At 40.6% G+C, this 15,405-nt stretch overlaps 1 protein-coding gene and 1 long non-coding RNA gene across 2 annotated transcripts in view; both read right to left on the bottom strand.

Annotated features, from left to right (window-relative positions):
• Positions 1-15,405, bottom strand: part of LOC117555331 (collagen alpha-1(V) chain-like) — a 64,546-nt gene that overhangs the window by 24,830 nt on the left and 24,311 nt on the right. Inside the window, 23 exon segments of the mRNA XM_034230193.1 lie at positions 2,625-2,669; positions 2,757-2,810; positions 3,363-3,416; positions 3,934-4,095; positions 4,254-4,298; positions 4,698-4,751; positions 4,967-5,011; positions 5,479-5,532; positions 5,610-5,654; positions 6,341-6,394; positions 6,473-6,517; positions 7,381-7,434; positions 9,278-9,322; positions 9,764-9,817; positions 9,897-9,950; positions 10,897-10,953; positions 11,067-11,120; positions 11,663-11,719; positions 12,660-12,734; positions 12,834-12,896; positions 13,366-13,407; positions 14,367-14,385; positions 14,485-14,603. Coding sequence (XP_034086084.1) covers positions 2,625-2,669; positions 2,757-2,810; positions 3,363-3,416; positions 3,934-4,095; positions 4,254-4,298; positions 4,698-4,751; positions 4,967-5,011; positions 5,479-5,532; positions 5,610-5,654; positions 6,341-6,394; positions 6,473-6,517; positions 7,381-7,434; positions 9,278-9,322; positions 9,764-9,817; positions 9,897-9,950; positions 10,897-10,953; positions 11,067-11,120; positions 11,663-11,719; positions 12,660-12,734; positions 12,834-12,896; positions 13,366-13,407; positions 14,367-14,385; positions 14,485-14,603 — 1,350 coding nt within the window.
• On the bottom strand, positions 9,763-10,953 carry LOC117555336. The gene is made up of 3 exons (XR_004570386.1): positions 10,897-10,953; positions 9,897-9,950; positions 9,763-9,817 (listed from the first exon to the last, which is right to left on the bottom strand). It is a non-coding gene; the product is annotated as an uncharacterized LOC117555336 (long non-coding RNA).

Genomic DNA, 15,405 nt, shown 5'->3' with positions numbered 1-15,405 from the left:
TCGGAAAGTATAAAATCTCTAATCGGTAGACCAATCACAACAGAGCCGGCCAGCTAACCAATCAGAGCAGACTGGGCTGATTTTCTTTGTCTATTCAATAACAGGTCAGACATATTATGAACATCTGATGCCCTTCTCTTAGCCAGCGTACAACATGTAACATTTTTCGGTCACTTCAGGGAAACCGCTAAAGGCCCTGTCACACTGTCCCGAAATTGACACCCGATGGACACACGATAAAGGAAATGTTCAAATTCGGCTGTGATCGTAGCAACATCGGGCCATTCGTGAGGGCATCTTAAGCCATCGTATGACCGCCGGTGGAGTTTCTCAGGCTCCGGCAGCAACTTCGTGAGCGGCAACTTCGTAAGGTACTCGTGAGGGCATCTTATCAAATCGTGTCATCTTCGTGTTATCATCGGTGCATTCACCCTCACTCTGATCGTGGCGAATGCCCGATGGCACCGATGATAACAAGATGCCCTCACGATGGCCTTACGAAGGGCAACATTTACACACAAATTCAACACGAAAATGAACCTTCGCAAGGTCCTTCGGCAATTTTTTAGCATGCCAAAGATTTTGCCACCGCTCACGAAGTTGCTGCCGGAGCCTGAGAAACTACACCAGCGATCATACGATGGCTTAAGATGCCCTCACGAATGGCCCGATGTTGCTACGATCACAGCCGAATTTGAACATTTCCTTTATCGTGTGTCCATCGGGTTGTTTTATTGCACAACAAAATCATGTAAATATATTATGTAAATAACCCAATTTGTGTTCTGTGAAACTAAAAAGGATATAATATATTATTTTGAAGGACAGTTGACAGGAAGTTGTTGTTGTTATGGAAACAACATTACGGAGAAAACGTAATATTTTCTACATATAACGACGGATAAAGTAAAGAACAAAGTCTGAAGATATCAGTACAGTATCATAGTACTGTAACATAATTGTTTTTGGTACTTTCATTGCAGTTGTATGTCTTAAATGTAATGTAAATGTTGCCTTTGTGTGTGGTTCGGGGCCATCTTCGTGCGAAATTCACAATTCCATATTCGTGTGTCCATCGGGTGTCAATTTCGGGACAGTGTGACAGGGGCTTAATGGCCTGTTCTTCCAGGAATCACATACTGTTCTGTTCCTTTGTGTTTCCCTCTTTATAATGTTCCGTCGATATAATGGATATAATGTGTAACAACCTCGTTGAGCCTAGCACTCATTTCCCAGCAGGCTTGTTCTGAGGTGATTTTGAGTCCCTTTGCAAAGATGTATTATTTTCAAGACAACTTTTATGGCCAACTTAATGTGGGGCAGCATAGACAGTGTTAACAGAACACTCACATAGGGTTAAGTTATTCGCAAACATTTGCATAGTTATACATCTAACAGAAGATCAATTAAAAGAAAATATATTCACGATTCTCGGAGGCGATTTTTGTCATTTTGTTTAGTTAATTTAACTGTCTGCCTCCATAGATTGAGTGAGACATGCCACTCACTCAATAGAAAAAGACAACAGGGGGGGAGTGTGTAGAGTCGGCATATTTTCACATCAAACTCAGTGAATTAGGGGTTTATTTTAATCAAGCAAGAGTTGGTCAATGTCGGAACAGTGGGAGGACTAAACGAGACAGTTTTGTTGAGATTTATTTCTCTAAATTGAGTTGAAAAAGCCGACTTGCTGTTGCACAAGGCAATGGGGGCTAATAGAGTCATTTAGAAGTGTAGTGATGTTAATCCATATCCTCCAATCCAATCATACCAATGGTAAATGTCTGTCTACTGCTGTACTGCATGGTACATTTGAACACTGTGCAGTTTTCACCACGATGAAGTAAAATGACCATTCAAATTCATCATTGCTTCAAGGTGCAACACCACGCAAGTCTTTAGTACACAGTCAAAGCCTCATAGTGGCAGAAGTTGAATGCTAAATACATGTTTTAACAAGGTGTTTATATTTGAAGAGCCAGGACAGTGTAAGTGCAACGTAGCTCACAATATGTGCAGGAAGAAGGTTTCAGCTTTTCAGAAATATTAATGAAAGTGACCCTCTACAAGTGGAGTAAAAACGATATTGAAAGAGGTCAGCTAGGAAAAGGTGTCACCTCACTTTTTTCAATGCATCCGACTCACCTGGTTTTAAAATAACATTATTAACATTTTCTGAAGAGCTAGATCCGGCAGTGGCTCAGTCAGTAGGGGCTCGTAGGGTCGCCGGTTCAAGTCCCCGACCAGACCTAAATATGGAGTGTGGACTGCTACTTGGAGAGGTCCCAGTTCACCTCCTGCCCTGCCATGGTGCCCTTGAGCAAGGCACCGGACAACCCCCTTCCCCCCCTCACTCCCATTGCTCCCCGGGCGCTGTACAATAGCTGCCCACTGCTCCTAGTACTAGGATGGGTTAAAAGCAGAGAACAAATGTCACTGTGTGCTCTGCATGTGTGACCATTAAAGAGGGTTTCATTCCTCCCAAGAGAGATTTATTTTTGCCCTTGTGACTAATGACTAATGTTTAAGACTTTGCTATGTTTGGAGATTATCACTGCAATCGCTTTTTAAATTGGCCTTATTTTCCAAGTGTATTTAATGTGTGTTTTGGACACAGCACTTACGTTGGGACCCCTCTGGCCTGCGCCTCCCTGTTGTCCTGCGGGACCCTGTGTTACAGCACAAATGACAAGACATTAATGAAAGAAATGTAATTTCCTGACAACGTATCATCCCGATTTAAAGCCGCTACTTACTTTCTTCCCTTTCTCCCCTGCAGTTCCAATTGAACCAGGGAATCCATCAGAGCCCTGGAGAGGAAGACACACACACTTATAGTTTGTATGAGGATTACATTTACTACATTATTTCTGTTGCTTCTATATAACAGAAACAATCTGTTGGGAAAATACTGAATGTACTCTTCCAATATCAGAGTACTCATGATAACAAAGGCCCTACGTAGCTGTGTACATAACAGGATGTATGATTACCTAGAAGTGCGTCAGGACTGATTTAGCATATGATAGCCTATGTGACAACAATTAACATGATGATTCAGCCTCTAGAGAGGTAGACATATGACAAGCATTATCATTTCTGACGTGGGTCTTAGCTAATCTGAACTAAACATAGAATACTGCTTTGAACCGGTATTCCTCCATCTTGTGACTGTGTAACTCCCTCTCTTGTATATCAGCATGTGAAGGACACTATATACCAAATGCTCTGTGTGTGATGACTACTTCCATTCTTGAGAGGATAATAAATACATGGATTCTGATATTGAAGCTCAAGCCGGTGACGAGTGATATTTTCCTAACACAATCATTTGGCATTCTTTTATTTATTTTGTATCTTACCTTCGGCCCCAGTCGCCCTGGATATCCTGGAAGTCCAGGAACTCCCAGTTTACCCTAAAAAAGAAGATTCACAATGTGACTAATACCTCGTCCTGTACACTTTTTGTGAGGAGAGAAGGGAAGAGTTCATGATTTGGGGCTTTTGAGTAAAAGCATATGAGGCTTTCTCTAACAAAAGTCTGGTGGAAATGGTAGGTTTTTTAAAGAAACATTGCGATCAGCCGACTTTTTACTGCAAGTATGAATTCCTCTGTATTGGTTTATGTAAGAATGTACCCTGTTTTCCTAATAATACTTTATTTTCATATCTAAAGAAAAGAAAAAATTGGCTGCATTTAACAGATTTGTGTTTCCTGAGGCTTGTTACGAAAGCGTCCTGGGACAATGACTAAATGAAAGTAAAAATGATGAGCCTCCCCGATGGTTTAAGCTATGTTAAATGAATCGGCATCGAGCACAAATATGTATTTTATTCAAGTATATGTGACTAATACCTCGTCCTGTACACTTTTTTATGACACGTTTGGGAACTTCTCAAACAAACCAATGTGACGGTAAATGTTCTCTGTACCTTCTCTCCAGAGGTACCCGATTGTCCGAATTCTCCCAGAGTCCCCGTCGTTCCTTTGGGCCCCTCGGGTCCGTCTTCTCCTCGGCCTCCTAGGACTCCGTTGTCTCCAGCGTCCCCCTTTGTGCCATACTCCCCTTTGGATCCTGGGAAACCATCTTCCCCCTGCGGACAGAAGGAATCAGGAGACAGAGACAGAGAGTCAGAGCTGGAAGTGAAAAATCAGCATGTATACTGTGGTTGGTTTGTAGGGGAAATGTGTTGTTTGGTCAATAAAACACCCTGAATGGACGCAGACTGCAACTCCTTTCTGTCTTCCTCACCTTTTCTCCTTTGCTTCCTTTTAATCCTCGGATTCCATCTGCTCCCTGTCAAACAGGACAGACAGAACAAACGGGAAGTCAACACACACATGAAATGATGACTAATGATCGATTAGCCAGCTGTTTGTAAAATCTTCAAGAGGTGGCGAGCATATCAAAAATTATTATTCAACATTATATCTGACTTTTGGCAATGAAAATCATATTATGTTTAATCCTAAGAGATTTTGTGGAAATTAGTTTTTCTAAAATAAAATACAGCCTCATATTAAGATGGACAAAAACACTATTGATTTGATTTAATCAAAAGGGTGACATCAGATTTCTTCAAACACTAAGAGACTATGAAATCCATTAGGTTATTTTAAAGCCAGATAATTGTCAAAGAGTCCGTTTTTTATTTTATTAAACAAAACAAGAATATTTCACTTTTGCATTTCCTACCTTGACTCCTCGTTGTCCGGGGTAACCAATGGGTCCCTGCACTCCTAAAGGACCCTACAAAAGAACATATGGAGTTAGATGAAATGATTGAATATAAGGGTACAACCAGCAATCTGTTGGCAAAAAGACTGGAAACAGTGGGAAACAGTTAGCTATTAATTTGTTAAATAAATAAGATAATCCTCCTCCCAGCTTCTCTTGAACTCACACCTTATATCTCTCTAGTTATCTGTAACTACAGTAGCACAACATGTTTCTGACAGACTTACCGGCAGTCCTTTTTCCCCTGGAGTCCCTTCTCTTCCGGGGTGACCCTGTTGACAAGAGGACATGTTAATATCTGTCGTTGTGATTTTAGGGATAGGATTAAGGACAGAGGAATGTACTGTATCAATAAGAGTCCTCCTATGGCTCTAACATGAGTACAAACATGCGCCTCAGGAGCCTCCGGTCCAAGACCAGCAGGTTCAGGGTCAGCTTCTTCCCCAGGGCTGTTACCCTGCTGAACTCTGCCCGCTGATAGACTCAAGCCCATACCCACCACCCACCTGGTTATATATTTTACTGTCAATGCCGTTTACACTGTATATATTCATCTGTTTATAGCCTATTTATAATTATTCTATTTATAAAAATTCCATGTATAATTATTCTCATTATGTAGACTCCTGCACTGCTATTTTGCACTTCTGGTCAGATGCCTAAACTTACATTTCGTCACTAGTACATGTACTATGTAATGACAATAAAGTTGAATCTGAATCTGAATCTGAGTACTCACAGAGGGCCCGTCGTTTCCAGCTAAGCCCTGCGTCCCTTTCTTCCCTTGAGGTCCCTGTAAAGCAAAGATCAGCCCGTCAATCAAGACTCCTTCTCCCTAAAGGGAAACAACTCTGAGGAACAGTGTCTTACCTTCTCTCCTGGCAGCCCTACTAACCCCTGAGGACCAGGAAAACCCTGCAGGAGAGATGGAGCATTAGTCAATTAATACATTTACTGTCCTGCTGATATTCAAAATTAAACGACAGCGTTCAGTTATTATGCTCCTTATATCCGGAACAAAAGTTCAGAAACCTGCAGGTCATGAATAACTATCATGTCTTTTAAATCAAAACTGAAGACAATTAAATCAACTTCACTGTAACTTGTTGTTATTGAATTTAAAACCTTATTCTTAGTCTTATTCTAGTTGAGCTTTTTTTTCAATTTGGAAATGACTGTTTTCAGATGCAATAACATTTGATTGTATAATGTGTTTCTGTTGTCGCGTTGATTTGCCCTGTTGTTGCAAAGTGCTGTACAAATAAACTGGCCTTGCCTTTACTTCAGACAGATAGGTGCATATCAGTATGTAATAAAATAAAGACAATAAGAGAATAACAACACAGAGATACAATCAGTTCAGTTCATACTAGAGATGAAATGAATGAAAACACATTTAGACATTTGTTGTATGTTTCCAAACGTTTAAAAAACTAAGCCATTATTATCATTTTTCTTTTGTATAATTAAATGATAAATGTGTACACAAAATATTTCAACACAGCATGAAGGTGAGAACATTTCTAATCAAGGACTTGGCACTCTGAATGCATCATTAATATCTCTGTATGAACGGAGTTATTGTTGTTGTCTCTTCGTACCAGAATGCCAGGGTTGCCTTGCTGTCCGTTAGCTCCGACCTCTCCGGCGGCTCCCTGTTACAAACAGGAAATGATGTCACGGGAAGTCATTTCTTATCAGAAATGTGTTGCTTCTACACATAATATACTCACTATGTTTCCCTTTGAACCCTGACCCCCGTCAATCCCTCGAATGCCCTGTGAGGAGAGAAGGAAGAGTTCATGATTCTGGGCTTTTGAGTAAAAAGCACTTTCTATTCCAAAATAATGTGAGACTGGAGGAAATTGTATGTTTTTTTTAAAAGAAGATTACGATCAGTCAACTATTTACTGCAAGTAAGAATTCCTCTGTATTGGTTAATGTAAGAATGTACCCTGTTTTCTTATTAAATTGCTTTTTCATGTCAAAAATAGGCTGCATTGAACAGATGTGTGTTTCTTGAGGCTTGTAACGTGAGCGTCCTCGGACAATAACTAAATGAAAGTAAAAATGATGAGCCTCCCCGATGGTTTAAGCTACACCACCTCCTTGCTTAAGGCACTTAATGTTAAATGAATCAGCATCGAGCACAAATATGTATTTTATTCAAGTATAAAAATGCGTTCCTGTGTGTTATCAGATGCATACAAGTGCTAACTCGTGTTTCTACAGATGTAAATTAGAAGAATGTTGTATTTGGAACAGGGACTTTTTATCAGATGAGATAAGGATTATATAACATGATGTTAACAGATGGAAAACCACAGTTGACATGATGATTATACATGATCTTGTGCTATCATCAAACCACAGTCAGATGTTATGTTGGTGGTGGGGAAAGCCCTGCAGGAGTAAACACAGAGGAGTCATAGCAGGATAATGATGGGTTTCTTGGGTCTTTTTATCTGTAAAGGGTAGAGATTAATGTGTTTGTAACAGCATTGTGTGTGTGTGTGTGTGTGTGTGTGTGTGTGTGTGTGTGTGTGTGTGTGTGTGTGTGTGTGTGTGTGTGGTGTGTGTGTGTGTGTGTGTGTGTGTGCAGAGGTGGGATGTGTGAATAAAAAGGAAATGTCTCACTCACAGGTTGACCTTGGGGACCAGCACGACCTCTGGGGCCGTTCAGACCTCTGGAGCCCTGGAAACAAATCACAGTTACACTTAAGTTAATATGTTATGGAGTGTGTGTGCCTTCAGACTTCTATGTTTGAGAGGACCTTTTTAAAAATGTGATCTTAATGCAGCGTCCACACGGTGGCGTGCGTTGAAGCTTGCCGGTGGGCGTGTCTGAAGATCGACCAACATCCAATCACATGAATCTCCCGCCCCGGACACACAAGCACGCAGTTTGATTGGCTAGAGCTTGTACTGGCATATGATTTGATTGGCTGACGCTTCCGTCGAAGCTTCAAAAGTAGAACATTGCTCTACTTTTGAAGCGAGCAATGCGAGCAAAGCGAAGCGACGCTCCACAATGCAGTTCGGCAAAGTGTGACGTCACCCCATTCAAAGTGACATGGGCAGAAGCGTTTGAAGCTGTGTGGACGGGCCGTAAGAGAAGAACATAAGCTCTCAAGCACAGAGCATGGACATCTACAGTATGTGTATTGGGTGTGTGGCAGGGGCTTCATTTAACAGAAATGTAATTGTGTTTTTATTGTTCTTACTGTACGGACTTTGAGTGTAAACAATATTCTCATCAACTCAAGAAAGATATTTTTGTTTCTTATACATCAAACTATTTCCTTCAATGTTTAGATATAGAAGAAGTTGAGGTTGTGCATGTAGTTTTAAAGAAGAGTTTTACATCTGATTTTAAATATAGTGCTATTTATCAATGTCAGTTGCAGAGTGTTTGAGCAGTGGCGAACCGTGGCCATCACAACTGGACCTTCTGTAGGACACCACACACCCCCCCCCCCCCTCCCCTCCGCGGCATTATAATGTCCGTCTTTTCACTGAATTGTCGTCTTGAAAAGGGTACTCACAACAACTCCGCAACAACATCATCTACACCTGTTGCACTTGCCATTTTCAACGTTAAAAACAATAAAACGGCAATGAATTGCTTCGTCGCATTCTAGATTCCTCTGTCTCGAGCCAGTTAAACTAGCGGAGCCTTCTAGAATACCCTGGAACCGAGGGAAACTCTGAAAGAACACGCCCATTGGCTACAAATCAATATATGATTGGTTGATCAAACTGTCAGTCCAAACGTACGCTCTCATTCAGCGCAACGGCCAGGGCATTCGATCAAGGATGTAGAATACCTTGTGAAGGATATTCTACCCAGAGACCCAGAAACAGATCTGATTGGTTGCTTTCTTTTCTAACACAAAACCACTGAAATGCGTAGTGCATGGTCCGAGAAGGACCAAACAAATCAACGTAACACTGTAATATTACAGATCAACAACACGGATACGATTCTCATTTATTCATTTTATATACATTTTATTTATATAATTAAATCGATTTTTTGTTGTTTTTATCTGAGGGTTCCAGGGTATTCTCTGAATACCCTTGAAGGCCCCTGACGGTTCGCCACTGTGTTTGAGATATATTGAATGTTGACTCAATTTAAATGGAACTAGATGGTACTTTGTTTGAGGTCCTCAAAGCGCCCAAGAAAGATTGAAGGGCTCAAAAGCAATGTCCCTTTTTCTGAATAAATAGCACTTCAAGTAAGAGGAAAAATACCTATTTTGTGTGGTGGTAAGAAATGCCTTGGATTGAGTAGGGTCTCCATATGCATAAATACACAGTGTGTGTGTGTGTGTGTGTGTGTGTGTGTGTGTGTGTGTGTGTGTGTGTGTGTGTGTGTGTGTGTGTGTGGTGTGTGTGTGTGTGTGTGTGTGTGTGTGTGTGTGTGTGTGTGTGTGTGTGTTTCTGGACTAATGGCACAATTCATTGTAGTGGATTTTAAATGAGCAATTTTATCATATACAGTACATTGTGTTTTTTTTTCATTTTGACTTTACAGGATCTCCGGGTTGTCCTCTTGGCCCATGCGGCCCCTCGGAGCCCTGAGAGAAAACACAACACTGAATACATCTTGTCCTAACACAAACCTGCATAAAGATGAATACACACAAACACACAACCTCTCACCTTTTTCTCCCAGACTCTCCAGAAGAACCTACAAGACCTGGCTTTCCCCTGGTCGCCCTGAGAAACACACACAACACACACATACACACACACACACACACAACACACACACACACACACACACACCACTACACACACACACACACACACACACACACACACACACACCACACACACACACACACACACACACAAACACATCACACACACACACACACACACACACACCACACACACACACACACACACACCACACACACACACACACACACACACACACACACACCACACACAGAAGTTGATATTATGTGTGTTATGCATTGTCTGCTGATCACTTATTCAGACAGGTAACTTACCTTATGTCCTTGGTTTCCAGGGAGACCTGGTAAGCCATCGAACCCTCTGTCCCCCTGAGAGAAACAGACATGTTAGTTCATATTTAAAAAGACAGAGCGGTAAGTGAACAGCGTGACATCAGGTCTTCTTTACCTTTGATCCGGTCTCTCCGATCGCACCTCGACCGCCGTCTGTACCCTCTTGCCCCTGATGAACACACGTTAGACAAGGTAGAATCTTAGCTTAGAGACTGTAAAAAGAGCTACTGAGACTGTTAGATCACCACTCTGTAGAAGGACAATATATCTTTCTTATATTTATATACAGTATTATTGCAGATTGCCATGTTTAATGTCTGCGTCTGGATCAGTAGCTGTACTTTTATTTTGTGTACCTTTAAAATCCTCCTTCATCCACATCTGGGATTTGAATTGTCTTTGGTGTATTTATATTTGTTATACTTTAATATCATTTTTATTTATGTATTTTAATGCCTCTCAATCTGCTTTCCCTAAAATGACTCCTTCATTTCACTGGTGTTGTATATTTACTTTTTGTGAAGCACCCTGAGGCAAATGTGTGATTTCTCATATTGGGCTACAACAATGAAAAAAATATGGATTCATATATTTATATATAAATGAATTTAAGAGATATTGCTGCTCTGATCGTAAAATATCTTCTAAAATGTGTTCATGTCAAGAATACTGAATTTTCTTTTCATCGGTTTTCCAAAACAATGCATTGATAAACTTCAATAATGAAAAACTCTGCTGCCAGTTTCTTTTGGGATGGATTTGTTTACAAAGCGTGAAGTGGTTTAGAGCCGTCTTAAATGATTAATTCTTTGTTGGTTCAAAATGTGGCAGTTTAGCCTTTATTTATACCCAACAATACAATGTATTCTCTACACAAGGATAACGAGAGAAAAGCAATTGAGAACTTATTTTATTCAGCATTGCCTCAACTAGCTGTCACTTTTACTTTGTGTTATCTTATTACATGTTACTTACGTATTCCTTTGTTGTGTTGCTTGTTTTTTTTTGCACAGTACTTAGTTGTAAATCAATTCGTATTTGAAAAGGTGCTCTTTAAATGTTTAGGTTGATTATCGTGATTATAATAATAAGAAAGACTCCATTCCCAGCCTCACCCTTTTCCCTGACCGTCCGTTCAGACCGGTGATACCTGGGCAGGTCCGTGAGGAACCCTAGGGAGGAGGAAAAGGGAAGACAGCGGATGAGACGGATCTCAAATGAATTCAAGTGTGTCACAAGAGCAGTGAGGTGCTGAGTGTGTTGCTATGACAACAGGCTAACTCACCTTTGGCCCAGAATCTCCACTGGCACCCTTCAGCCCCGAGGCACCTGGTCCACCCTGAAGAAGTGAAGAAAAAAAGGGATCCATTGTCTGCAGAACGGGGGGTGTGTGTGTGTGTGTGTGTGTGTTGTGTTGTGTGTGGTGTGTGTGTGTGTGTGTGTGCATGAACTGTACGAGTCTTCCTAATATTGAAATCCTCAGCTTCAGTCACTTTCATTTCCTGTAACTCAACATATATCCATTTTATTGGCTTTTTCCTTTGTTTCCATCTGCACTCCGTCTGCTTTGAGGGGGTTTCTTAACTTACATTGTGGCTCTTATTTTAGGAAGTAAGTTCAAAAGTATTTTGCAATCACCACCATTAATAAAGAAGGACTTCCGTCTAGCCACGGCAAAGAAGTGTTTAATTACATTACGTTATCTTTAAAAACGTGTAAATTGACTTGTCGTAGTAGTATGATTAAACGACATCCCTTTATACATAATCATGTAAAAATTAATTCTGCTGTCTATTCTCAAACCAATTATCCATCCTTCACCAAGAGCTTTCACATCATCTGATTTATGGAGAAAGTCTCTCGCGGACATAAATCACTAACCAGTGGTCCAGGTCTTCCCCTGAGGCCGAGTGGCCCTGGAGGTCCCTTCATAGCCAGCTAGAAGAATAGGAGGAAGTAAATGTCAGACCACACAAACTGTAGTTCCACATCAGCTCTCGGTGTGTGTTTTCAAGACGTAACGGGAATATTTCAAAAAATGTTGTACCCTTGGTCTGCTGCAAAATGGCCTGAGCCTGAGCCTCCCTGCGCAGATACCCCTGTTTCCCATCTTAGGATCTCCCCCACACACACACACACACACACACACACACACAACACACACAACACACAACACACACCACACACACACACACCACACAAACACACACCACACACACACCACACCACACCACACACACACACACACACACACACACACACCACCACACACACACACAACACACACACACACACACACACACACACACACACCACACACACACACACACACCACAACACACACACACACACCACCACACACACACACACACACACCACCCACAAACTCAATACTCCACCTAGTGGCCGATATGTAGCATTGCTATGTTGCCTGTATGTGGTGCAGACAGTTAAAACTAAAGGAAACATTTGAATAACTTACAGCATGCATAACACTTTTATATAAGACAGAAAAAAGTCCCTGAACAATATCAAAGTATGAAAATGATGTGAATTAAATATCACCTTCAAAGAACAAAATAATTCTAATGGAGGATCTTACTAGCTGTATGATTTGACACAATTGGACCAAACAAACATATCGAGCTGCACATTAAAGCAAACAATTTAAACATTTAATCGACACCTATATAGCATATTTGTTTCATATGGGTTCTGCGGAGTTGAGTGAGAGCCAGGTGATGTAACCATCCCGAGGCAGCACATTTCTCAGTAATGACGTTCAGACTGATTTGTTCCGAGGCTACGGTATGGGTTAACAGGACCAAATATCTTAGCTGCGAGGCCTCGGGCTGAGCAGACGAGCTTCTGCTGTTACCGGTATGAGCATGATGTTTCCTGGGGGACCGGGGATCCCATCGGCTCCGTTAAGGCCTGGCCGCCCTGAAGGGCCCTGAGAGGAGACAGAGGAGAGGGAACGTCAAGGGGAACAGGACTGGGACTCACACACACACACACACACACACACACACACACAGCGAACAGTCCTCACCAGCTCTCCAGCGTCTCCTCGAGGTCCCACTGATCCTGTGACTCCTAAGGGCCCGGTCTCTCCCTGCACAGAGAGAAAAAAACATAAAAAGAAGACGTGAGATTTAATTGAATATATTTATATAGTCGAACCTCCTGCATTAAAGTGTTAAATAAAAAAACTGCTTTCAACTTTGCGCACTTGTATATGTACCATGATATCCTACGATTGTATTTGTATTAGCAGTATATTAGTCTTTTATACTGTTTTGTGTAAACTTTATACATTTTCTACTAGGTATATATTAACTGCTTATCTTTATTTCAATTTTATTTTTCACTTGGGTGCAACGACTTGGTAATCTGCTGCTGTTTTCCCACTTTGGGATCATTAAAGTCCATCGAATCTTATCTTAATTATTATATATTTAATAGCAATCTTCCACTCTAAAGTCACTGCAGTTGCATCTGACTCTCCCATGCTACACGGGTGTTTTACCTGAATACTTAGAAACATGTGTTCAAACGGTTCATGTGATGCAGGATTCACTCACCTCTGGTCCTGGAGGCCCGGAGGATCCTGTGATCTGCGTCCCCTGAAGACATTTCACAGTGTTGTTTGGTTAAGGTGTTAGATCCAGACAGAAGGAGGGAGATACTCATATATGAGAGGCTAACAGGACTGATAAGACAGTGGAATTTAAATGCATATGAAATGAATCCCTTCCTTAAATTCTCTATAAAAACAATTAGGAAATTGTCGTATACTTTATTATCCCAAAAGGGAAATTCTTCTAGAGCAAAAATAAGATTAGAACAAATAGACAACAAGACAGTACAGCGGTAGACCAAAGGTGCAGCGTGTATATGCCCTGAAATAAAAGACATCAATGAATAGGTAATATAAACATTTCAATGTTTAATTCGCAAATAAAAAAACAGAAAACACCATTAATGCAAAACTCATAAAACAAGTAATAATAACATATCCTGATCGTTAAACTTTAACATTGTAAAATATTGTTATACAATATTAAGAGGGTAGTAAAGTGGAAAACTCGTTATTATTGATGGTATGTATATCGTCATATCATTTTTCGGTCCGGCTGTACCCAAACCTCTTTCAAAAACTTAGAACATTTGGAGGTTTAAACTAATTTCTTGCAAAACTTTAGATTTTTCTTTTATCTTAAATCAGGAAATATCTGGTCAACCTGCACACGATGTTGGGCACAATGTCTCGCCTGTGTGGTGGTGTTTGTGTGTTTTATGCCATTGTGTGTTTTTCTCACCGCTCCCAGAAAGCTTGGCTCTCTTTCTCTCCTTTCTCTGGTAAATTCTGACGAGAGGAGACGAATAAAGACGTATTAACAATGATGTCTCTACACAGGATGAAATGATGCGTAACTGCACAAACTCTAAGTGTGTGATAGTTGTAGTCGGTACCCGTGTGTTAAGAGAATACTCCCGCTCCCTCTCGGCGTGTCCGTAGCGGTCGTCGTATTCGTCTTCGTACTCGTACTCGTTCACCTGTTCATATTCCGTGTGTTGTCGTAGTCTTCGTACTCCACGATCTGTCCGGCGAAAGCGTCCGCAGAGACAGATAAATGAGGGTCAGAAAAAGACAAGAGGAAATTATAGAGACTAGAAAAAGTTTGTGCTCAGAGCCTCACCTCGTACTCGGTGTCATTAGGACCCGCTGTCGCCGTGGAAACAGAGCGGTCCTCATACAGGTCGCTGTAGTCAAACTCCTCAAACTCTCCGCCACATGTTTCTTAGGTTTCCTCTCCACCTGAAGGCCATGGAAAATCAAAGCAGAGACGGTGCATAATGTAAGCATGTGTTAGGTGTTGTTTACATACATGCAAATAATATTGATATGTATTAATATAACTGATTAAAATGAAATGTCAGTGCTTGATAGAGTACTTTAATTAGCTTCGAATACTTTCCCCTGAAGAGCAGAGCCATATTATTCAAGTGTTTAGTATGTATTACTCTTATGAAATGTCACTTCAGTTTATTTATTTTGATACATTTTAATAGATTATTCTACCATGTATTTATTTAACTATTATAATGGTTTTTTAATTCAGTTTCTTTTTCAGTATGGAATAAATGTCATGTTAGGTTTAAAATAAGATATATAACAACAAATTATATTAATAATAATTAAAATAACAATAAATATGTTTATTATTTAAAATCTTTATCTTTCCTTCAATAAAACATATAAATACATACAATTAATTTAACTTAAAGAAAATGTTTAAAACTGTATGTATGTATGAATGTAACATGTGTATATGTGAGTTTGAGGACACAGAGGTTGCTTATTAAGATATCAGATTCATGAAGTAGTCCCATCAGGCTGAGTTACATTAAACATAAAAACATGCAAAGGCCGCACATGGTACAACTACAGCTCAGTCCTTTTTACTTCAGATTCTTCAGGATAGACTGTTTGAGCACTACAGCTTTATCAGAAGACACTAGGGCACATGTGTCAAACTCAAGGCCCGGGGGCCAATCAAACCGTGGGGGATTTAATTTCGGCCCGCAGGATAATTTCTAATACTATTAGATCTGGCCCG

This window comes from Gymnodraco acuticeps, unplaced genomic scaffold (assembly GCF_902827175.1).
Source record: "Gymnodraco acuticeps unplaced genomic scaffold, fGymAcu1.1, whole genome shotgun sequence".
NCBI lineage: Eukaryota > Metazoa > Chordata > Actinopteri > Perciformes > Bathydraconidae > Gymnodraco > Gymnodraco acuticeps.
The sequence above is the reverse complement of the archived record's forward strand: the minus strand, read 5'-3'. Positions and strand labels throughout refer to the sequence as shown.